Source organism: Aquarana catesbeiana, unplaced genomic scaffold, assembly GCF_042186555.1.
Source record: "Aquarana catesbeiana isolate 2022-GZ unplaced genomic scaffold, ASM4218655v1 unanchor228, whole genome shotgun sequence".
Classification (NCBI taxonomy): domain Eukaryota; kingdom Metazoa; phylum Chordata; class Amphibia; order Anura; family Ranidae; genus Aquarana; species Aquarana catesbeiana.
The window spans coordinates 4236765-4261724 of NW_027362655.1; the positions used below are offsets into that span (position 1 = coordinate 4236765).

General features: G+C 46.5%; 1 protein-coding gene across 1 annotated transcript in view; it reads right to left on the reverse strand.

Moving 5' to 3' along the window:
• LOC141121709 (uncharacterized) overlaps positions 1-24960 on the reverse strand; it is a 113671-nt gene that overhangs the window by 60427 nt on the left and 28284 nt on the right. Inside the window, exon 9 of the mRNA XM_073611425.1 lies at positions 13825-14601. Coding sequence (XP_073467526.1) covers positions 13825-14601 — 777 coding nt within the window. The remainder of the gene's footprint in view (positions 1-13824; positions 14602-24960) is intronic.

Genomic DNA, 24960 nt, shown 5'->3' on the forward strand with positions numbered 1-24960 from the left:
AATTCGGTCCCAGCCATCCACATGCTCAGCGTCTGAATGCTAGCTTGGCCAAATTGCTAGCACTGCAACTGCTGCCTTTTCAGCTGGTAGACTCTGCCCCCTTTCGTGAATTTGTGGACTGTGCTGTACCTCAGTGGCAGGTTCCAAAATGCCATTTCTTTTCACGGAAGGCCATTCTGGTTCTCTACAGGCATGTGGAAGGCAATGTTTTGGCCTCGTTCGACAGGGCGGTCAGCAGTAAGGTGCATATTACTGCTGACTCCTGGTCTAGCAGGCATGGGCAGGGACGTTACCTTTCCATCACTGGGTAACTGGCAGCTGGGAAGGATGCGGGACAGGGTTCAGTATTGTTGGAGCTTCTTCTGCCACCACGCCTCCAAAATGTTAGTGGTGATTCTGCCATAGCTCTCTCCTCCACCCCCCCTCCTCTTCTTCTTCCTCTATGGCCTCTTCTGCAGATTTCTCCTCTGAACCAGCGGTGCTCCGTAAGTGTTCAAGGGCCTACACAAGCACTCAGGCAAAAAGATGCCATGCGGTGCTTGAGTTGGTCTGCTTAGGGGACAGGAGCCACACTGGGGCACAGATTCTGTCAGCTCTGCAGGGGCAGGCTCAGAGGTGGTTGACACCACGCCAGCTTCAGCCAGGAATGGTTTTATGCGACAAGGGCACCAACCTTCTCTCCACCCTCCGACAGGGACACTTGACCCATGTCCCATGTTTGGCACATGTCCTGAATTTGGTGGTGCAGCGGTTCTTGAGCAGGTACTCAGGCTTACAGGATCTCCTGAGGCAGGCTAAAAAAGTCTGTGGTCATTTCTGCCGGTCATACAATGCTAGTGCTCGGCTGGGTGACATTCAAAGGGAATGCAACCTGCCCACCAACCGTCTTATTTGTGACATGCCCACCAGGTGCAACTCAACATTGTCAATGCTGCAGCAGCTGCACTCGCAGCAGAGGGCCATCAATGAGTACCTGTGTGAGTATGGCACCAGGACAGGGTCAGGGGAGCTTGGCTTTTTTTTGCCACACCAGTGGCTACTGATCAAGGATGAATGCACTGTCCTGTCACCATTTGAGAAGGCCACAAGGATGGTGAACAGCGACAATGCATGCATCAGTGATACTGTCCCTCTTGTCTTTCTGTCGGAGCACACGCTTCATGGAATAATGGACAGGGCACTTGAGCCAGAACGGGAGGAAGAGAAGGACTTCCTCTTGCATATAGCCAAAAGGGGGGGATTTGGGACTTTAAATGAGGCACAATGATTGTGCCTCCATCCCGGGTTCAAGTACATATAAAAAAAGGGGAATGTGGGACTTTAAATGAGGCAATTGACTTGTGGATGTAGAGTATATAGTAATCTCATTTTTTATTTGTAACAATAATAAAAGTATTTTCATATGTATACATGCACAATGGCATAAACATAATAGATACATATACATTAGCTAGGCAGCACATAAAAGATAGTAAATGTTAATAAATATAATACAAGGTGTTTCATATTAGCAGGCATTAGTACATCACATGCAAAAGAGCTGCTATAAGATAGGTACACATACACATTGATAATTGCATAGTACTCAAGATGTATAAAAAGTATATATGGGCCAGTGAATAAGTAATGAGCCAGACTTGTCTGAGCACCCCATGGAAACTCGACGCGTTTCATGGCTATTTGCCATTCATCAAGAGTTGGGTGCTGTAAACTGTAAATATAAATATGTAATATTAATAAATATGTTCTACCCCTTTAAATGGAGAAAAGACCTCATGCGGAGAAAGAGATCTGTACTCACAGGTTGGCTATAGCACTGTGCTTGGCTAGCATTGAGGAGGATGGGACCCCAAATGGTTGTCTGTTCCGGAGCTGAGGCAAGGAACCCCACCCCAGCCAAGAAAACCTCCACATAGCATGCCCGATTGCTGCAACACATTCCACATGTGTGGGGATGATTAAAAATGTGGTGTTCTGAAAGAAAATGTATGAAAATGAAAACATTTTGGATTGGCAGTGTTCCCCTGCCATCCATGTGTGGGGTCTGTCTTGGTTGTTAGTGCACCTCATTTAGGGTCCACACACTCGAGACATCTACAATGCTATGGCACCTGGCGGTACACTTGACACTGACTACAGTCCCCTCTTTCAGACACAAAGGTCACGAAGGTGACTGACTTATCTGCATTGTGACACACACATAACAAACTCAAAGCAGGCACACAGAAATAATGCCAGGAGCAAAGTCACTACAATAAACACAGCAATATCCCTGATCCAGAAAAATTCTCCATTGAAACCAAACCGTCCCATGTTACCCAGGGGGTTCCCAAGTAATTATTTAGCCTTTTCATCATGTCAATACCCCCTTAGGTTCCCAAGGGGAACCATGCCCAGGTCATGTCCTTTTCCAAAAACAATGACCTGGCATAACGGTGTTTGAGGGGGCATTTAGGATGAACACCAGCCTTGAGCAAGTGACGTTCCTCACTGTCCCTGAGAATTCCCATTATCGGAACCAATGAGGCCAAGTAACACCATCCCTTGGGATCACTCGGAATCCATGGATGGCATGTCCTTCCATAACAAATGTACGTGCTGTTGCCCAAGGCTAGTGGCTGTCTGCTAAGGACCCGTTGGGCACCTTCAGAGAATCCTGCAAGGGCAAGCTATGAGAGTAGCCTAGCCATCTCAGTATGGGGGTCAGAGGCATGCATGAAGGTATATATAGTGTAATGTAGGGCACGATCTCATATGTCAAAGACTGTGGAGTCCCCTCAGACTTTGAATACACATCCCCTCTATGTCTAATGAGTGTGTTATTAGTGGTGTTGTCGGGTGGGCCACATATAACCTTAAGGCCCCCCCCCCAGAACACAGAGGCTGGTGGATGACATGTGAACCAATACATATATAGTACAGTGCTCATGCCAGCATCCCTCCAAACATTATCCAACAGCTGCAGTTTCAAACCATCTTACACACTGAAGTGGTCGAGCACGTCCTGGGCACACTACATCAACAATCCCAATATGCCCCCGACCCTCACCCGGATCACCTTCTAAACATGCACAAATAGCAAACAATAAACACGTAATCTCAGCTGCATAGCAATTGTCCATGGAATGCAAAGGGAGGAAGGGGCGTGACAGTCCATAAAAACAAGTGGGAGGGGCATGACATCCTTTAGGCCAAATAAAAATAGTCCCAAAGAAATACACAAAAAGAAAGTCTCTTGGATGGCTTCTGAATGTCCATTAAATTCGCAAAAAAAGGAAGGAAAAGTATGTCCACATTATAACTCTCATTCTCCTCAACTTTTCCCAAAACCTTTGGTTCAATTCTGTGATCATTAATTTGCACAGACATGAATTCTCTACCCCAGAACACTGCCTCTTTTTGTAAGGACAGAACTTGATATCCACAGACAAACTGGAACTGATGCGTTGGGCTAGACCTGGGTCTTCGAGCTGGCACATCTGGATCTCTCTTATGTGGTGCTCACTGGAATTTCATAAACCTTGGGTTTGCGTCATTTTGGCTTGCCCTCAAGGTGTCATTCCCAGGAACACTTTGCAGCAGGAATCTGCCTTTAGTCTAAGCACCTCCTATGGTATTTGAACAACAAAGATTTACATGTAGTCATCTCTTCATCCGGATAGGGTATAGGGCAGGGTATTAATGGGGTGTAGGGTATGACTGGGGTGGGCATTTCTTCATGTGTATGAGGCTGTGGGTGAATGCTGGCTGGCTGGGGCAGATACTCCTCATTCGACATGAGTAATCACATTTACAATTACCTGATAAATTCAGGCCTTAACCATTGGAGGTGTCAGGAAGATCCTGCCAGTAATCGGCGTTCCAGGCTCACTGGTGCGCCGGCGCTAACGCGCACGCATGCGCATCCCCGTTGGCGCCAGGCGGGCTATTTAAACCTGCCTGTCACACTCAGTCCCCGCTGTCTGCTCTACAGCGTTCCGTGCGACAAAACCTGATCTGATCTGAAACCTTCTGTTATCTGACCCGGCTTTCTGTTTTGACTATCCAGCCATCCGCCTGCATCTGACCCTTTGGCTTGCTTAGACCATTCTCCTGTCTGCTGCCTGGTACCTCTGCTGTCTGCCTGATATTGACCACCGGCCTGTCTGACTATCCTTCTGCTGGATACCTGTTACCAGCCTGCTACCTGCTGTTGTCCTGGTTCCAGTCCAGCATTCCAGTACCCAGCCTGCTACCTGCTGTTGTTCCTGGTTCCGGTCCAGCGTTCCAGTATCCAGTCTGCTACCTGCTGTTGTTCCTGGTTCCAGTCCAGCATTCCAGTATCCAGCCTGCTACTTGTTGTTGTCCCTTGTTCTGGTCCAGCGTTCCAGTATCCAGTCTGCTACCTGCTGTTGTTCCTGGTTCCAGTCCAGCATTCCAGTATCCAGCCTGCTACTTGCTGTTGGTCCTGGTTCCGGTCCAGCATTCCAGTATCCAGTCTGCTACCTGCTGTTATTCCTGGTTCCAGTCCAGCGTTCCAGTATCCAGTCTGCTACCTGCTGTTGTTCCTGGTTCCAGCCCAGCGTTCCAGTATCCAGCCTGCTACCTGCTGTTGTTCCCGGTTCCAGTCCAGCATTCTAGTACCAGCCTGCTACCTGCTGCTGTTCCTGGTTCCAGTCTAGCACTCCAGTTTCCTGCCTACTTACCTGCTGTTGTTCCTGGCTCCAGTCTGCGTTCCAGTCTCCAGTCTTCTCTTCAGTTCCTGGTTCCTGAGTTCCCACCACTCCAGGACTTCTGGGTGACTGTTGATCCTGCCAGGCACCCATACCACTCCTTACTCCTGTGTCCTCTGTCTCCATTCCAGAGGGCCGAGAGTGGGAGCCATAGGGGAGGTCTCTCTCTGCACTTCAGGCTCAAAACCTACCAGGTAGGTGACAGGAGGTATTAACAATAATAGTCTTCATTGACTCAAACATAAGTAAAGCATGCAGGAATGAAAAAAAAAAAAAAATTTCCAAATCCAGTATTCCAGCAGAACTTCAACAAAACTTAAAAAGTGGACCCGAGGGACTTAGAACAGAACATTTTACCCAAAAACATATTTTGACTCAGAAGTCTCCCAACTTTGCAAATATGTCTGATCATCAGCAACAAACAAAACATTGGTGGATAAACAACATTACATAATCAACACTTCATGACTGACACTCTGGGAATTCAAAAGGTAAATTTCCTGACAGGCTCCATGGCAGCATACGTGTGGGTAGGCTCCGCCTCCATAACTACCCAATAAGACCCCCTCTCCCATAAATCTTTGCTCTAGGCTGCTATCCATGTTCCTTTTTTGTCCTCCTCCGTAGGACCAGGTGTTGGTTCTCCTACCTGAAGATAAACCTCCCTACGATCGATGATGCCGAGTGCCAAAGATTCCTCCGATAGGCCCTGACTGTTAAGCAGGGTATGGAGTGTTTAGCAGAGTAGTGCTGAAGATTGATCGGTTCATCCATGTGCGCACGGTCTGTTTGCCTAATGTTTCAGGCGACCATTATCTGCTGCCAAGTCCGGTGTGTGTGTGTATGGATGGCGTTCCTCGGCCCAGGTGATCGTAGGTGGAGGGGTAAGTTTTTACATTCATTCACATATGGCAGCAGTGTTTATGTGTATCATACCTCTGTGTGTTTTTTTCCTGCTTCCTGGTGTCCTAGATTGGCGCTGACGCTCTCTGCGTTCCAGCAGCCGCTCTCTCTGTGACTTCCGGGTACCGGCGTACGTTCTGCGCATGCGCGGACCCAATACGAAGTCGAGGCTTGGTTCGCGCATGCGCGCGAGCGTCTCGCATCTAATGTCGGCGATGACGTCACGGGCGCCACTTTTAAAAGCTGTGGAAAGCTTTCAGAGCCCTGGGAATGATCGTGGGGGATACGGCGACTTCCCGGGGCTACTATCTTGGCGGTTCAAGGTAAGACAATCTCTATTGTCTGGGGTGGAGGTCTGTTGTCAGTCAGCTGAATCTGTGAATCTGTCTCTGCAGCTTCCTATTGTATTGATACTATGGACTCCTCACTGCCCCCTAGTGGCCAGCCCGCTTGTAGCAGGTATGTTTGCAGTTTTGCTTTTCTGCCTGTACAAGGATTGAGAGTAGGATTTTAGGACACCAGCTGATTTCTTTCTCTATCTTCTTTGTGTTTCTTTCCTCACAGCCCTACTAGGTCTGATCCACACCGTAGTTCCCATAAAGGAATTAGATCATCAAAATCACACCACCGGCAATCTTCCTCCAGGTCTAGCCATCATAGATCTCCTTCCAGATCTGAACAGCGCAATAAAAATCCTTCTCACCCCCCTTCATCTCACTCTACAGAGAGTTCAGGAAAATCATGCTGGGGATGTAGGATGCCTGTTCCAACAGATAAATCTCTCTGTGATCACTGCTTCTCTAAAGCTGCAGATGAGAGGGATGGTGCAGACCAGCGTTTGGAATCTATGGTGAGGCGGGTTGTGAAAGAATCTCTACAGGAGAGAGAGGCCCAGCAGCCCCGTGATTCCCCATCAGACCCATTATGCCCTCCAGTGGGTGAAGGTTCTGTGCATGAGACATGGGAATCTTCCCAGCCAAGTCACCCTTCTGCTCCTGTTTCAGACAGCGAATCGGATCTGGAAGATCCTGGTGTGGGGTTTGAGTATGTTTTAGTTCCTTCTTTGGTGAAGGCAGTTAAAGAGGCCCTGAAGTGGGAAGATCCAGTTACTTCCCCCCCAAAACAGAGGAAGTTTTTCAAGCAGCTCAATAAGGAGCGACAGTATTTTCCTTTTCTCTCTGAGCTGGGTGAAGTCATTTCTGAGGAATGGAGCAAAATGGACAAGAAAAGTTCCATGCAGTCAAAGGTCTTGAAACTATATCCTTTTAAGGAAGAGGAAGTAAAACACCTTGAATCAGCCCCATTAGTGGATGCAGCTTTAATGAGACTAGCAAGATATGTAACGCTTCCCTTGGAAGACACTGTATCTTTTAAAGATCCTTTGGAAAGGCGAATTGATTCGGATTTAAAGAGGATCTACCTGACGTCAGGAATGGCATGTAAGCCAGTACTTGCGATAGCTGCAGTCTCCAAAGCTTTGGAATCTTGGTCTGATAATGTGGATGAGTTCTTAAGAGGTATCTCTACTGAAACGGCTAAGGATTCTCCTATCCAAGAGATCAGGCTGGCATCAGCCTTTCTTGGGGAGGCATCTATTGATGTCATCCGCCTGATGTCCCGGGTTATGTTGGCAGCTGTTTCAGCTCGTCGTGCCCTATGGCTCCGTCCGTGGTTGGCGGATCCAGCTTCCAAGCAAGCTTGGTGCCGAATTCCGTTTGAAGGTTCTTCATTGTTCGGCAATAAGCTCGATAGTGCCATAACCCGGGCCACAGGTGGGAAGTCTGGTTTCCTCCCTCAAGACAGACGCCTACAAAATCAGAAACGCAGTTTTCCTAGAAGACAAAACTCTGATCGCGCTAGGGATGCGCGCAGCTACAGACCTGGTCGCGAGTTCTCTAGATCCTGGAAATCCAGGCAGTCTTCTTTCAAGAAACCCGCAAAAGGGGGTTCCTCTGGCAACCAGGACTCCACAAAGTCCTTTTGAGATTGGGCCCGCTCAGGCATGCCAGGTGGGGGCTCGTCTTCACCACTTCGGGCATGTCTGGGCGGCCTCAATCCGAGATTACTGGACCATCAAGACGGTCTCTTCCGGTCACAAGTGGGTTTTCAGCAATACCCCAAGACTCAGATTTGTTCCCACATCTCTTCCAGGTTCAGAAGAGAAAAAGCAGGTCCTATTAACCTACGTGAGCTGTTTATTGGATCAAGGCGCAGCCGTCCCTGTTCCAGAAAACGAACAAGGCAAAGGCATGTATTCTCCTCTGTTCATGATACAGAAGAAAAACGGTACATGGAGGCCAGTAATAGATTTAACACATCTCAATTCCTTTATCCGAAAAGAAAAGTTCAAAATGGAGTCTTTAATTACGATCCAACAATCAATACATCTGGGAGATTGGATGATTTCAATCGATCTGAAAGATGCATACTTTCACGTGCCAGTGGCAACAGAGTTCCAACAATTCCTCCGCTTTGCGGTAGGCAATCAGCATCTGCAGTTCACATGTCTACCCTTCGGCCTAACAACGTCACCTCGGGTCTTCTCAAAGGTCCTGTTGTCGGTTGTGGCTCTACTCCGTATCAAGGGGGTTCGTCTCCACCACTATTTAGACGACCTACTTCTCCTAGCTCAGAACGAAGATCAACTGTTAGAGCACAGGAGCTTAGTCATCTCCACCCTGCAGGAATTCGGGTGGCTTCTGAATCTAGAGAAGAGCCATTTAGAGCCAACACAATCTCTGGTGTTTCTAGGGGCTCACTTCAACACATTGGAAGGCACCATCTCCCTTCCAGAGGAGAAGATTGGAGTGATTCGAGACAGAATACACGCAGCCCTTGCGTCGTCTCACCTCTCCGCTCTCCAATGCCTGAAAGTAATTGGCACAATGACAGCTACCATTCCTATGGTGAAGTGGGCCCAATGGCATACACGACCCTTCCAAAGAGGGTTCCTTCAACAATGGGATTCTTCCAGCCAAGTCCAGCGCATACACCTTACGTCATCCATGAGGACGTCTCTCCTTTGGTGGCTTCAAGGGAAGAATCTGCGCAATCACCATTCAATCATGCCCATCTCATGGGTCACGTTAACTTCAGATGCCAGCAATCGAGGTTGGGGCGCTCACTGCCTTTCAGAAGTGGCGCAAGGCCAATGGGTTTTCCCTGCTCGAGGGATTGTCTCCAACATTCTGGAGCTGAGGGCCGCCTTTCAGGCATTCCTGTCATTTCGCCATCTCATGGAAGGTTCATCTGTGATGCTAAGGTTGGACAATACAACTGTGGTGGCTTACATAAAGAAGCAAGGTGGAGCTCGCAGCCGGTCTCTGCTACAGGAAGTGGAGCCAATAATGAACTGGGCTCAGAAGTATTTGTCCAACATCTCGGCAGTTTACATTCCGGGGATCCAGAATGTACAGGCGGACTTCCTCTCAAGAGTGCAAATGGACAACAATGAGTGGTCTCTCCACAGAGAGGTGTTCGAGTGGCTTCTGACCCTGGGAGTACTTCCAGAGGTCGATCTATTTGCTTCTCCATGCAATCACAAAATGCCCAGATATTATTCGAGGTTCAGAGACCCTCAGGCTTACGGGATAGATGCTCTCTCAGATCATTGGAAGTTTCAGAAGGCTTATGCCTTCCCTCCGGTACCGGTGATTCTGCAATTCCTCCGGAGGCTCAGAACAGAGAAGGTGGAGATCATTGCAGTGATTCCTTTCTGGCCCAACAGGCCGTGGTTTCCTCTGTTATCACTCCTGAGTTATCAAGACCCAGTTCCCCTTCCTCTCAGGCCGGATCTACTGTCGCAAGGCTCGACGTTACACCCATGCCCATCTTGCCTACACCTCAGGGTGTGGTTCTTGAGAGGGAAAGGCTTGAATCCCTAGGCTGTCCGGAAGAAGCTATTCCAACTCTTCTTAGTGCCGGAGGGGAAGTACAAACAGAGTATACGAACGGATATGGTCTAAATTCTCTGATCATATGTCTTCCCGGTCAAATCCGTGTAATTCTCCAGCAGTACAGGACATTCTAAGTTTTCTCCAATCAGGGCTGGACCTATCTTTAGCAGTCAGCTCACTAAGAGTGCAAGTTTCAGCCATCTCGGCCTTCACAGGAGTATCTTGGGCTAATCACACATTAGTCCGTCAATTCTTTAAAGGAGCTATCAGGCTTAAACCTCAAAGAAGACCCAGGTTCCCCAAATGGGACCTTCCTATTGTCTTGGATTTTCTCTCCAATCTCGGATCAGATCCTGACAAACCTCTTTCCATGAGAGATCTCACGCTCAAGACCACCTTCTTAGTAGCTGTGACATCGGCTAAAAGAGTGTCAGAGATTAGAAATCTAGGTTCAGAAGAACCTTTCCTAACCTTCTTTCCAGATAGGGTAGTGTTGATTCCCATGCTTGGGTCAAACCCTAAAGTGACCTCAGTCTTTCATGAAAATCAAGAGATTGTACTTCCTACTTTCAGAACAACGGACGATCAGGATGTTCATCCACTTGATGTAGGCCACACTCTAAAGCAATATCTGGAGGTCACGGCTCCATTCAGACAAACGGAATTCCTTTTCGTTCTTCCCCATGGTAAAAACAAAGGAAGGCGAGCTTCGGTCAGATCAATTTCTTCTTGGATTGTGCAGACCATTCAGAGGGCATACAAGGCAAAGGGCTTGGCTCCCCCAGAGGCAGTGACAGCTCATTCGACTAGGAGTATCTCGACCTCGTGGGCAGCTTCCCGGCATGTCGCGCCTGAAATCATTTGTAGAGCGGCTTCCTGGTCTTCTATTAACACATTTGTTTCTCATTATTGTGTTGAGCCTGCTGCTCTGTCATCTATTAATTTTGGTTTACAAGTATTGTCGGTTGACAATGTAAAATAAATTTGGTTTCTTTGCGCAAACATTTTTGCCCGCCCGTGTGTATTTTTGGGCGAGTTATTTCCCACACGTATGCTGCCATGGAGCCTGTCAGGAAAACGGAAAATTTATATCAAATACTTACCATAATTTTCCTTTCCTGATAGGCTCCATGGCAGCAGGAGTCCCTCCCAAAATGTCTGGAGTAGGCTAGTTACGGAACATGGATAGCAGCCTAGAGCAAAGATTTATGGGAGAGGGGGTCCTATTGGGTAGTTATGGAGGCGGAGCCTACCCACACGTATGCTGCCATGGAGCCTATCAGGAAAGGAAAATTACGGTAAGTATTTGATATAAATTTTCCGTTATCCAGAATAGTCATTCTGATTGCTTATTTCAAACAAATCCTTTCCATCACATTTTAGTACCTCATGGACTCAATATATGCAGCAACATTTTTCCCAAATTTCACCCTTCTGTTACCAGCGTGGGCCTAAACACAATATAAGACAACTTGTGTACATTTTAAACACACACTTAAAATACTTTACAAATCAAAATGATACCCTATGCGTTCATTAAACACAATACAATCACTTTCTCATTCCACATTCATTTGGTCAATCCATTCACTCTCCATTTTTTCATATTTTCCCTTTGAACACCTTTTAACTTTAATAAACAGCAGCTATCAAGCTTCTGATGCTGATGTAACTGATTGATTTTTCTATGGATGTGCCACCACCACTGCCTAAGGCCCAATTTTTCTGCCCCTGTTTAACAGTGGCATGTAATTACAATTTTTGATCAAAAATTTCACAGCAGGGCCCGTTCCTGCGCCCAACAAGAGTATCTGTGAGGGGTTACAGTGTTGTGGCACCACCACCACCACCCAAGGCCCAATTTTTCTGCTCCTGTTTAATAGGGGCATGCAATTACAATTTTTGATCAAATATTTAACAGCAGGGCCTATTCCTGTGCCCAACAAGCGTAACTGTGAGGGGTTACAGTGTTGTGGCACCACCAACACCTAAGGCCCAATTTTTTGCAGAGTATATAGGGCAGGCCAATAGTATATATACTTCTGTTCAGAGTATATAGTGCTGGGCTGGGGGGGGGGACCAATGCCATTTTTCTCAATGATTTTCATCTATATTGGCGGCACCCGACAATACATTACAGCCGCAAGCAATGTTAAATGACTTTTATTCCTTTAGAAATGTCATTTTGCTGTGGTATTGTTCTAAACACTGGAAAACTGCACCACTTTACAGGCATACTATAGACCCCCCCCCAGGCATGATATTTAAAGGAATATTTCATTTTTATTGTTTCACTTTAAGCATTTTTAAAATCACTGCTCCCCAAAACAGCCATTTTTAAAACTTTTTTTTATATTGATACATGTCCCCTGGGGCAGGACCCGGGTCCCCAAACACTTTTTATGGCAATAACTTGCCTATGAGCCTTTAAAATGAGCACTTTTGATTTTTCACGTTCATGTCCCATAGACTTTGATAGTGTTCAAACAAATGTTTTGCATGTTCGCATATTCTGCTGCGAACTAAACAGGGGGGTGTTCGGCTCATTCCTATGCAGGATCAGACGTTCCCACAGAGAGATTTGTCTCTTGTACAATGTCAGGACAGGTTATGTGTTGATTATCCAGGATCAGACGTTCCCACAGAAAGATTCTTCTCTTGTACAATATCAGGACAGGTTATGTGTTGATTATCCAGGATCAGATGTTCCCACAGAAAGATATGTCTCTTGTACAATGTCAGGACAGGTTATGTGTTGATTATCCAGGATCAGATGTTCCTACAGAAAGATTCATCTCTTGTACAATGTCAGGACAGGTTATGTGCTGATTATACAGGATCAGATGTTCCTACAGAAAGATTCTTCTCTTGTACAATGTCAGGACGGGTTATGTGTTGATTATTCAGGATCAGACATTCCAGGTGCTGAATGATCACAGGAATAACTGCTGTGGGCTGGGAACCACCACGGCCGGGATTGTCACTTGTAATGTTTACACCATTCAAATCTCTTCCTGCGGCTGAGTATCTCATCACTGTACTGTGCTTGAAGTCTTCTGTAGCTATCTGCGAGTTTTATGTCTTCGTTCACAAGAAACATCATCACCACATGCTTTTCCACGCACACACAAATGCCCTGTACACACGGTCGGACATTGATCGGACATTCCGACAACAAAATCCATGGATTTTTTACGACGGATGTTGGCTCGAACTTGTCTTGCATACACACGGTCACACAAAGTTGTCGGAAAATCCGATTGTTCTGAACGTGGTGACGTAAAACACGTACATCGGGACTATAAATGGGACAGTAGCCAATAGCTTTTGTTTCTTAATTTATTCTGAGCATGCGTGGCACTTTGTGTGTCGGATTTGTGTACACACGATCGGAATTTCCGACAACGGATTTTGTTGTCAGAAAATTTTATAGCAAGCTCTCAAACTTTGCGTGTCGGAAATTCCTATGGAAAATGTGTGATGGAGCCTACACACGGTCGGAATTTGCGACAACAAGGTCCTATCACACATTTTCCATTGGAAAATCCTATCGTGTGTACGGAGCATAACACTGTTATCTGACATCTTGATTAACGGTCTCTGGACTGGCCACAACATGTGTGCCGCCCATCAGTAATAGGACACACTTACCACCTACTACTACATGTAGTACTGCCACGCTAGCATCCCTTATTATACCTGTAACATTAAAAGTCCCAGTTTGACTTGAATGACCCTCCCAGCACAATACTGCATTATCACCACTAGATAGAGCCAAGGAAATCAGTGTATGAAATAAAATACGTCCAATATTCACCATGGCGGGGTGAAAGCAGGTTACATTCATTCAACTAAATATGCATCTACCTGTTTGTGAAAGCTTACACCACAAAATGTACTTAGCCAATGAAAGGTAATGACTCCATTTTTATTTTTCTACTGCTATCAATGACCAACACGGTACAACACTTCAGCCATGTCTTTGGTGATCTCGGATCTCCTTATGAACTGTTTCTTACATGATAAAGGTCAGCAATGGAGTATATCTGAGGTGTATATCAGGGTGTGCTTCTTCCCCACATGAGAGCTGTGATGTCCAGCAACATTCATATAGAAGACATTTCCTGCACTCAAGGCACTAATACACCTCAAGGGTTGTGTGGGATCCCTGATGTAAAGGAAGACAGGACATCAGTGAGGAACAATTCCCTCACTCAAGATAGGAAAGTGGATTCTCTCCCATGTGACATCTCTGATGTCTGTTAAAACTGGAATTGTCTGAAAAACATTTCCCGCACTAAGGACAGGAATACAGCTTCTCCCCTGTGTGAGATCTCTGATGTTTGTAAAGACTGGACTTGTCTGAAAAACATTTCCCGCACTCAGAACAGGAATACGGTTTCTCTCCCGTGTGAGATCTCTGATGTCTGAAAAGATGGGACTTCACTGAAAAACATTTCCTGCACTCAGGACAGGAATACGGCTTCTCCCCTGTGTGAGATCTCTGATGTCTGCAAAGATGGGACTTCTGTGAAAAACATTTCCCACACTCAGGACAGGAATACGGCTTCTCCCCCATATGAGCGCTCTGATGTCTGTAAAGACTGGACTTCTGTGAAAAACATTTCCCACACTCAGGACAGGAATAAGGCTTCTCCCCTGTGTGAGATCTCTGATGTTTGTAAAGATGGGACTTAAAGAAAAAACATTTCCCGCACTCAGGACAGGAATACGGCTTCTCCCCCTTGTGAGATCTCTGATGTGTGTAAAGACTACACTTGCCTGAAAAACATTTACCACACTCAGGACAGGAATACGGCTTCTCACCTGTGTGAGATCTCTGATGTGTGTAAAGAATAGACTTGTCTGAAAAACATTTCCCGCACTCAGGACAAGAATACGGTTTCTCCCCCGTGTGAGATCTCTGATGTATGGAAAGACTGGACTTTACTGAAAAACATTTCCCGCACTCAGAACAAGAATATGGCTTCTCCCCGGTGTGAGACCTCTGATGTCTGTGAAGACAGGACTTCACGGAAAAACATTTCCCACACTCTGGACAAGAATACGGCTTCTCACCCGTGTGAGATCTTTTATGGACGTATAGTTCAGATTTAAAATGGAAACATTTCCCACACTCTGTACAAGAATGCGGCTTCTCACCTGTGTGAAATCTTTTATGAACATTAAGATTGGATTTAGAACGGAAACACCTCTTGCACTCAGTACAGGAAAAGCTCTTATCTGTTGGAAGGACGGCACCGTCCCTCACAGTCTGAGGTTCCTCAGGATAAGAGGAATACAATGGTCCATCTACACTTTGTGGTGCCGGATGGACATTTGAGGTAGCCGGGTTTTCTCCTGGACTATACTGTGTGTTGTCCTCATCTTCTACTTTACAGTCTGGAGACAAAGTGAGACAATCCTCTGAGGTTTTCCTCATCTCTCGTCCGTGTACTAAAATAGAAATAAAAAGATTATTACTAGACAGAATCGGCCCCAAACTGGCTGCCAAGTTGTCCCCCAGGCCCTGCTCATTCTCCTTTCCCAAAATATGTGACAAGGTGGGAACTCTTACACAAAAGACTCAGCGGATTATGGCCATGTTTCATGAATTTTATGCTAAGGGGGAGGAGAGATCCAACCTTCAGGTCTTTCTGCTTTTTTAGATGAGATTCCACTCCCTAAGCTGGAAAAAAGACATAAATCAGCCCTAGATCAACCGGTCGCGGAAGCGGAGATATTGGAAGTGATCAAAAACTTGAAGAAGGGCTCGGCCCCAGGACCAGATGGGTTCTCTACCGGGTACTATACAGTTTTTGCTCCCACTATTACTTCATTCTTAACGAGATTATTCAACTCACTTCATGATGGGTCCTCCTTGGACAACAAGGCCAATCTTGCTTATGTTTCAGCAATCCCTAAACCGGGTAAGGACCACTCTGATGTCAGCAATTACAGGACTATATCTCTGATCAACAATGATCTAAAAATACTGACTAAGATACCGGCCAATAGATTATCTAAATTTATAGGAAGCTATGTCCACAAAGATCAGGTGGGATTCATCCTGGGGAGACAATGCCCAGATCAGTCACGTAGAGCAGTAGATATAGTATCCCTTTTGCAGTCGAAATGGGATGGGGGTCTGCATCAGGAGGGGTTCCTGCTATCAGTAGACCTACAGAAAGCTTTAGACACTGTTGACTCGTCATTCCTATTCGAGGTCCTTAATAGATGGGGATTTGGCCCAAAGTTTGTGCAAATTATATGAGCTCTATATGATCGACCAAGAGCCCAGGTCAAGCTTCAAAGCTGTTACTCAGACCCTTTTCCAACCTCAAAGGGGACTCGACAGGAATGCCTTCTCTCCCCTATAATTTTTGCCATTGCAATAGAAACCCTGGCAATTGCAATTTGGGAGCACCCTGACACTCATGGGGTGAGATGTGGCCAACGTTCGCATAAATGTGCCCTATTTGCAGACAACCTGCTACTGTTCATCGCCTCCCCCCTTATTTCTACTCCTAATATAGTTAAACTCTTAGAGGACTTTGTGATGGTCTCTGGACTTAAAGTAAACATGACAAAATCAGCAGCGTTAAACATTTCCATCCTGGCGCTGTTGGTTGAAAAGACCACGTTGAATTTGTCTGGCATTCGTCACACATTCCTTACCTGGATATCAACTTGGCAACCACTATAGACCAACTATATAATAACAATTACCCTCCTATGTTTACAAAATTGGGTGCGGATATGTCCAGCTGGGGACAGGGTGGCCTGTCATGGCTGGGTAGGGTGCACTCGATCAAAATTACCCTCTTTCCCAAGATCCTATATCGGTTTCGCTCCATTACAATTCCGGTAAAGAAGCATCAATTAGGGAAGTTTCAATCTCAGATAATGAAATTTATTTGGGGAAACAAAGGCTACCGATGCCCTAAAAGCGTACTATATAGAAGATGCACGCGTGGAGGTCTGGGGTTGCCAAACCTCTGGAGATACTACCAGGCAGCTCAATTGGCACAATTTTTTACTGTCTACACTTTTGGCAATAAACCAGATTGGGTCGACATGGAGAGACAGGCAGTTCCATTACATACCATTGGCTTTTTGATATGGGCTCCCCCAAACAGAGACCCCCCAATTCTAGCCCCTACCCTTTCACATTCAAAGGTTTTATGCAATGTTTTATATAAATCTACTCATTTGATATTGGGTATCCGCCCATTAACCCATCTGTTTAACAACCCACAGTTTCCTACTGGTATGGACATTAGGGCATATAAATGATGGACGGACAAGGGCTTATACAGAGTAGGCCACTTCATGTCCTCTATGGGACCTCTGATGCTAAGTCATTGTGTCAGTAAGCTGAAAATGCCCCCTTCCAAAAGGTTTCGCCTACACCAAATTTGCCATTTCTTAACATCCATTTGGGACTCAAAACCCGACCCACCAAGAATTACTATGTATGAAAGATGGTGTTTTGAAGCCATGGATCAGAGAGGAATATCATTAATCTATGCAGCACTGGTGGAGAACCAAGAAAAACCCTCATATGCCCTGAACTGGGAACGTGATGTGGAGGTCAGTTGGGAAGCGGAAACCTGGTTCTCTATATTTCAACAAGTTTTTAAAGTCATGGTAAACACTTCCTTGATGGAAGCCAATCTAAAGATTATTGCATGCCGGGATATGGTTCCCTCTTGCCTGGCCAATATATTCCACCTCCCCACTGTGCTTCAGAGGATGTGACATTTTGGGCTCATTATTTCACACTTGGTGGGAGTGCCCTTGGATTCGGGGATTCTGGAACAAGATTTTCTGTTTGCTGTGCAAAATAACTGGACAAGCTCTGTCAAAAACACCTGAGTTGGCTCTACTGAATAGCAGGCCAGTCAGTTGTAGTAAACCCCTACAGAAACGTATCCATTTCATGTTGTTGGGAGCTAAGATGATGATCGCTCATGCCTGGAAGCGACCCTCAGTATCCTTTGCTGCAGCAAAATGGAAAATATCATGGATAATGACCCAGGAGAAGACAGCTAATCTTCTCCTGGACACCTCTGACAAATCTGTAGCTGTCTGGGAATCCTGGCAGAAATTTCTTAAAGTGCCCTTGCAATAAACATCTGCAAACTATTACTTATAGATGCTCCATATTGCCATTTTATTTCTTCTTTCTCTTTGACCTTTCTCTCTTCTTCTCCTTATCTCGCTCATCCTGTCCAAAGATTATCCTTTCAGCACCCTCATTTGAATACTTGGAACTTGCACTCTGGGTAGTTCCTGTTAGCGATGTAACATGGGATAAGCTGTCGGATTGAAATTTTCACCAAACGTGGTCTCTTACTGCTTTGAATTATGACCTCTAGTTCAGCCCTTTTCTCTTCTTCTATTGTTCATAGAACTGGATGGGTACTGCATAATGGTGTTTCTTTATGAGGAATCGTTCTTGGTGTCTGGTGTGCTCTCTATCCCCTTTGACACAGTTAAATCCCATATGGGGTGTCGGGGTGGGATGGACACTGCCCATTCTCTGATACAAACCCCTCCAGTTGTTCAATTATTTCTCCTGGTCTTATCTCGCAGTACTCACTTCATGGCTGAGCTATTACCTTTGTGTGCATATGTTACTTATCCTACAATGTCACAGGCGGACAGTCAATGCTACTTACAGCCCTCAAATTTTCTACTCGTAAAATGGAAAATGAGGGCTGGGGAGGAGCTGGGCTGCCTGGGGGGGGAGCGAGCACCGCCGCCAGGCTGGGATAAATGGGAGCTTTTCTCCCAGAGAAAGAAGGTGTGGAGGAACACAGAGGGCGGCCGGATCATCATAGCGGAAGAGAGCGTGGAGGAAGAGGAGAGTTGGCTTTATCACAGAGTGGAGTTTGCCTGCTGTAACAGCTTAGATTAGAATTGTAGTCCGCGCGCTGCCACACACAGCCCCGCCCTCCTGACACCGCACCTGTGAAAAACAGAATGCCGGTCCAATGCCAGGGTGCATTCTGGCTGTCACAGGTGCGGGGTCACGAGGGCGGGGCTTTGTGTGATGGCACACAGACTGCAATTGTATTGTAAGCTGTTACAGTGGGCAAACCCCGCTCTGTGATAAAGCCGGCTCTCCTCTTCCTCCATGCTTTCTTCCGCTATGATGACCTGCCTGCCCTCTCTGCACTGGTGAGGCTGCAATGATGGACACAGGTGTGGCTGCACAGGTGAGGCTGCATGATGAACACAGGTGAGGCTGAACAGGTGAGGCTGCATGATGGACACAGGTGAGACAGAATTTGAGGCTGCACTGGTGAGGCTGCAATGATGGACACAGGTGAGGCTGCACGGGTGAGGCTGCAATGATGGACACAGGTGAGGCTGCATGGGTGAGGCTGAAATGATGGACACAGGTGAGGCTGCAATGATAGACACAGGTGAGACTGCACTGGTGAGGCTGCAATGATGGACACAGGTGAGGCTGCATGGGTGAGGCTAAAATGATGGACACAGGTGAGGCTGCAATGATAGACACAGGTGAGACTGCACTGGTGAGGCTGCAATGATGGACACAGGTGAGGCTGCACAGGTGAGGCTGCATGGGTGAGGCTGAAATGATGGACACAGGTGAGGCTTCAATGATGGACACAGGTGAGGCTGCATGGGTGAGGCTGAAATGATGGACACAGGTGAGGCTGCAATGATAGACACAGGTGAGACTGCACTGGTGAGGCTGCATGGGTGAGGCTGAAATGATGGACACAGGTGTGGCTTCAATGATGGACACAGGTGAGGCTGCACAGGCGAGGCTGAAATGATGGACACAGGTGAGGCTTCAATGATGGACACAGGTGAGGCTGCATGGGTGAGGCTGAAATGATGGACACAGGTGAGGCCGCAATGATGGACACAGGTGAGGCTGCACGGGTGAGGCTGCATTGATGGGCACGGGTGAGGCTGCGCTAGTGGGCACTGATCACGCTGCGTTGATGGACATGGGTGAGGCTGCATTGATGGGCACGGGTGATAAAGTTGTTGGTAATTTTTATTTGTGTAACTTAATTCTGCATAAAACATTTAAGTGTCATTTCATGAGAATTTATGAGGGCGTGTATAGGGGCAGGGCATGGTAGGGGTTAGGTGGGGCAACTGGTGGCGAGTAACCCTTAAGGCCTGGGTAGTAGCTCAGGACTTGAAATTTTGAGCCCTGCTACTAATTTGTGTTTGTGAATTGTTAAAATTCAATAAAACTTTGAAACGAAAAGATTATTACTAGTTTATAACCAGATTGGTTCCCCTAAACCAGAACTCAGCCCACATCAGGCAGCTTTGTCTCTGAGGATCTTACAATTCCACTCTCAAGGTAACTAGTAAATGGGTTCTCTGATCTCCTACCAGATCATTTCTTTATTCATGGACCTTAGTCAGAGAGTGAGGAAACAACGAGAACTGTCTTTTATAGGAGTGAAAGTGATAAGAGGATTATAGGACAAGTGTCCCCACCCCCTCTATCACTCATTGCCATCTTCCCAACACAAGAAGTCCTGCCCTTCCTTATTTAGTGCATGATTTAGTCATGAATAACAGCGGGGCTGAGCCCCACCAGAGGTCAGAGAGTGAGGATGGGGAGAACAACCAAGATGAAGACTGGACTGATCCTGAAGACCACCATCATTGGGTTATTAACTCCTCCCTCACTATCGCTTTCTGTTTAAGGTTCCAAAGTTTGGGGATGTTATCACATTATTATCAACATGTAAAAGTCTGTGCTCCAATCAAATCATCCGATATAAAATGTCAGGGGCATATCAGTGGCCGTCGGGCAAATATGCGTGCACGCAGGTGCACAAGAAGCTCTTCCAGGACAATTCCGCTTAATTCCCCACCAGGGGGCGCCGGAGCGCTCCCGCGTGTGAATGTACGCCCGTTCGCGAGTTCGCGCTAGCGCTGTGTTGGCGCCAAGGGCCCTTTAAAAGAATGACAGGTGCTTCTGTCAGGTGCTGTTTGTCTGCAGCTCTGTACCTGAGTTCCTGTTTTCCGCCTGTTGTTGTATTTGCTAGTGACCCGGCTACGTCTGACCATTCTCCAGTCTCCAATCCGACCCGGCTTGTCTGACCTTGTTTATCTTGATTACCTGTTGCCGAACCCCTGCCTGCCTGACTATTCCTGGATCATCCCTTTGTTCATATCTGCCTGATCTCCTGCTGAACGGATTGTCTGACTTTGCTTTGCCTGTGACGCTACTTCCAGCCTGCTTGTCAAGCATCCTGCTGCTGCCTTCTCAGCTACCTGCCTGCCTACCGGCCTGCATCTGCCTACCTACATCCGCAGCTCAGCCATCCCTGAGGGGCATCCTTCCAGACCATCATCTGCTTCTGCCAGAACCGCATCAGGCCCTCCTACCCACTGTGCTCAAGAGACCACTGTTCCCACTTCCAGTGGCTCCTGAACCAGCGCTTAAGAGAGGTCTCCTTCCACCAGTCAGGCTCAACTACCAGATACCTTACATAAAATGTCCATCTGGTAGAAAATGGGTGTAACAAAAGAGAATACATATTATGTTTATATATAGCAGTGGGGAGAGAGCAGAAGTCATGACTATGTAATGTACAACATAGAGTATATAGTGCAGGGGTCAGTAGTATGTAATGTACAATATAAATTATATAGTGTAAGGGTCAGGACTCATAATATTGGTATTCAGTAATCAGTGGAAGATTAAATGTTTACATGAGACAAGTTGCAGAGATCCCACACCACTGCCTCCCATCTCCTGAGACTGCACTCAGTGACTTGGGTCTGAGACTATACAGACATATCCCTCCACCAGGCACAGCCAGCAAACAACAGAACAAGTAACCCTGGGAGAATTGTTCTGTCAGACATCTTACTAGACTCAGGTATGGGGCAGAAGACCCAAAGCACACACCCCAGGTGCAGAGCTGGGAGGAGGGGTGGCTGCTCTGGGCACTGTGGTATCATGTGAGGTGGAGGGGCACCACAAGGAGATTGGAGGGGAGGGATTTTGTGTTGAGAAGGGGAATTTCGGAGGGGGGGGGGGGGTGGCAGGGATAAAAATTGTTCTAGGAGGACAAATTTGTGTGTGTGTGCTAGCAGTGGTAATTTGGGTGGATCTGTGTTGGGAGGGGGTGGGGGAAGAGGATTTGTGCTAGGAGGCTAGGAGGGGGGATTTGTGCTATGAAAGTAATATGGTAGAGAGGAAATATATATATGGTTTTTTTTTGGGGGGGGGGGGCATTGTGCTAGTAAAGATGATTGGGGGAATTTGTGCTGGAAGAGGGAGGATTTGAAGTGAGGAGAGAGGATTTGTGCTAGGAAGGGGATTTTTTTGTGGATTTGTGCTGGGGACATATGGGGAGAGAGAGGATTTGAGCTGGGGGGGCAAAGATTTGTGCTGGGAGAGGAAATTTCACCCGGGGGGTATGTACTGCTTACAGTGTGAGCATGCATATTAGTGCTTTTTTTTGGGGGGGGTGATTTTCGCTGATGTTCATACATCTTGGGGGGGGCTAAGGTGCAATTTGGCATATTCGCCCTGGGCTCTGGGAGACCTTGTCCCAGCACTGCCCAGGTGCCTAGGTCGAGTAACGCCTATGGTGAAAATGAACATTTTACTGCCAGCTGAACCCCAGAATCTCCATAAATCCAGTCTAGATAGATAGATGGTGTCTGCAGCACAAAGAAGGAAGATTATCCAAGAGAAATACAGGATGACCCACCTGTGCTGATCTCTGTAGGAGTGTCCTCCTCTATAAATGTCCTCGTTATTCCATCCTCCTCCATAGACTGCTGATCATCCCTCACATACCTCTCTTCTTCTTCTTCTGCTTTAACCTCAAATTCTATATCGATTGGATCTCCACTCTAAATCAAGAAAATGAGAGTGAATATCATCTGTAAAATATAAACTTGCATTAAAAAATCCACACATTATCTCCACAAATCCATGTTCTAGATACTTCGTCCCACCAACCTTGTAACAGTGAGGGATGGTGTGATCTTCCTGTGTGGAATCCCAGGAATACAGAGGATGGGGACATCTCTCTGGTGGGTTCCTGGTATTAGGTGGCTCCATCATATCCTTGTGTCCTTCTGAAAACTCCTCCATCACTCCATACTCCTCATCCTCCTCTTTAAACTCTTCTTTAACATCAATATTATCATCCCTGAGGTTTCCACTCTGAATGATGCAATAAAACATTCATTGTAACAAACATGCTGTGTATAAATCAGAATTACCAAAAATTGTCATCATCTACCTGATGATGGTGAGGGATGGTGTGATCTTCCTGTGTGGAGTTCCGAAAATACAGATTATGGGGACATCTCTCTGGTGGGTTTCTGTAGGTGGATGACTCCACCATGGTGTCCTGGTACAGATCTTTGTGTTCTTTTAGAGACTCTGACTGCTCCATCACCCCATCCTCATCATCCTCCTCTTTTATCTCTTCTTGAACTTCAACTTTAGAATCTCTCAGGTTTCCACTCTGAATATATAATAAAAATTACATCAAAGGTAACAATGCAGATAATGTACAGATCCTAAAGATACTATCAGTGATTGTTCCTCATCTACCTGATGATGGTGAGGGATGGTGTGATCTTCCTGTTTGGAATCCCGGGAATACAGAGGATGGGGACATCTCTCTGGTGGGTTCCCATTACTGGATCCATCTGGAGGGAACACACACACTGACTGAATACATTGTTTCTATGTGTTTATCAGATGATGGGGGATCTAGGTGGAGCCTCCGTACTGCTCTCTTCTCTCCTTTACAATAAAGTCTCCTCTTACCCGGTGATGTGAGGGGTTGCTGATTGTCCATCATGAGGTCCTTGTAGAGATCCTTGTGTCCTTCTAAATACTCCCACTCCTACACGGAGAAATAGACAGTGACATCCTGACACCTTATAGGAACCTGACACACACAATGATACAGTCACCATCCAGACACATCCCTTGTCTGTTACTGGATAATGTCCCAGAATTCCCAGCACTGCTCACCTCTCCTCCATGATCTCTCTGGTGACTTCTAGAATCTTCTTTTTAAATCTCTATTCTATCAGGGAGGGAGGTGGAGGCAATGTGATAGTCTTATGATCACCAGACTTCTCAGGTGGAAAACTCTAGGATATGAACACAAATAGTAAAATCAAATGATATTCCCAGAATCCTTCTCACCTCACTATTTATGTCTCTATTTTATTAAAGCCCCACTTCAGACTGAGGTATAATTTACCCACACAGGACCCCCATACTCCGCAGGTTCAAAGCTTGTTTCAGGCATTCTGACATCATTACATACAATGCAGGGCCAACAGTCCCACTTTGCTAGTAAGGATGCCAAGGGTCCGCCCACATCCTAAGAGTATCAGAAAACAAAAAAAGATGGAGGGACATTGGGAGAAGGGGCTGATAGATCAGTGTGATGTCATAGGACATATAGCCTCTGGATGGAGGGACATTTGGATGGGGAGATTTGAGGGGTCCTCTATATGAGCTCCCATGCAAACCAAATCATTGTTCCTGGGTGTGTCCTACCTCTCCTAAACTGAAGAGTGAACTTTGACCTTTACCATACAGAAATCTGTCAGGAATCTGTGAAAGTAAGCTCTCATGTGATCAGGTGATGTGCGGAGGAACGGAGTGTAAATAGCAGACAATTTTCTCCAGAGCTCCTAATGGTGGGGATGGATTTTGCTGAGTGCTGGTGCCAAGTTTCCACCCCCCAGGATCACTGCAGATGTGGAGAAAAGCTGTGTAAGAGGATATGGAGGAGAGATGAGGAGGAGATCCAGGAATCAGGATAAAGGTCAGGACAAGCAACAGACGAGCGCATCCAAGAGATGAAGCCGGGGTCACTACACAGAAAATCAATCCAAGGAAACAACAGGCAGGACGAGGAATAGCAAGAAGGAGCTCAGAGACAAATGAGAATATTGCTCAGCCAATGGGAGATTATCTCAGCATGACTTACATAATGAAGGAGATGAGGGGGAGGGGAGGAAGTCACTTATGGTGACCATAGAGACATGGAAATTCAGCTGGTTCAGCAGGGATCGGTCACATTTCCATCCATGTGTGGTCACTGCCGGATAAAAGTCACTCGATCAGCGGCTGCAGCCAATAGCTTCATCACTGATCTGTGTATTCTGAGAGCGGAGGAGCACCCCCCATTGTCAGAATACAATAGTGCAGCGGGGAGGATTCCCCCATCCCCCTCCAATGTGTGGATGGGGGAATCACTTCAGTTTTTTTCACTCATCCTGCTGGATGAACGATAAAACTGAACCATGTATGGCCAGCTTTGGAAGGAAGATATATTAATCATCAACTGATCCCCCTGAATGGGGTTAATCTACATATTACCTCCTCTGCCGCCAGATTCTGCAGCGTCTTCTCTCTACGTTCTACCAAATTGAATGCCCTA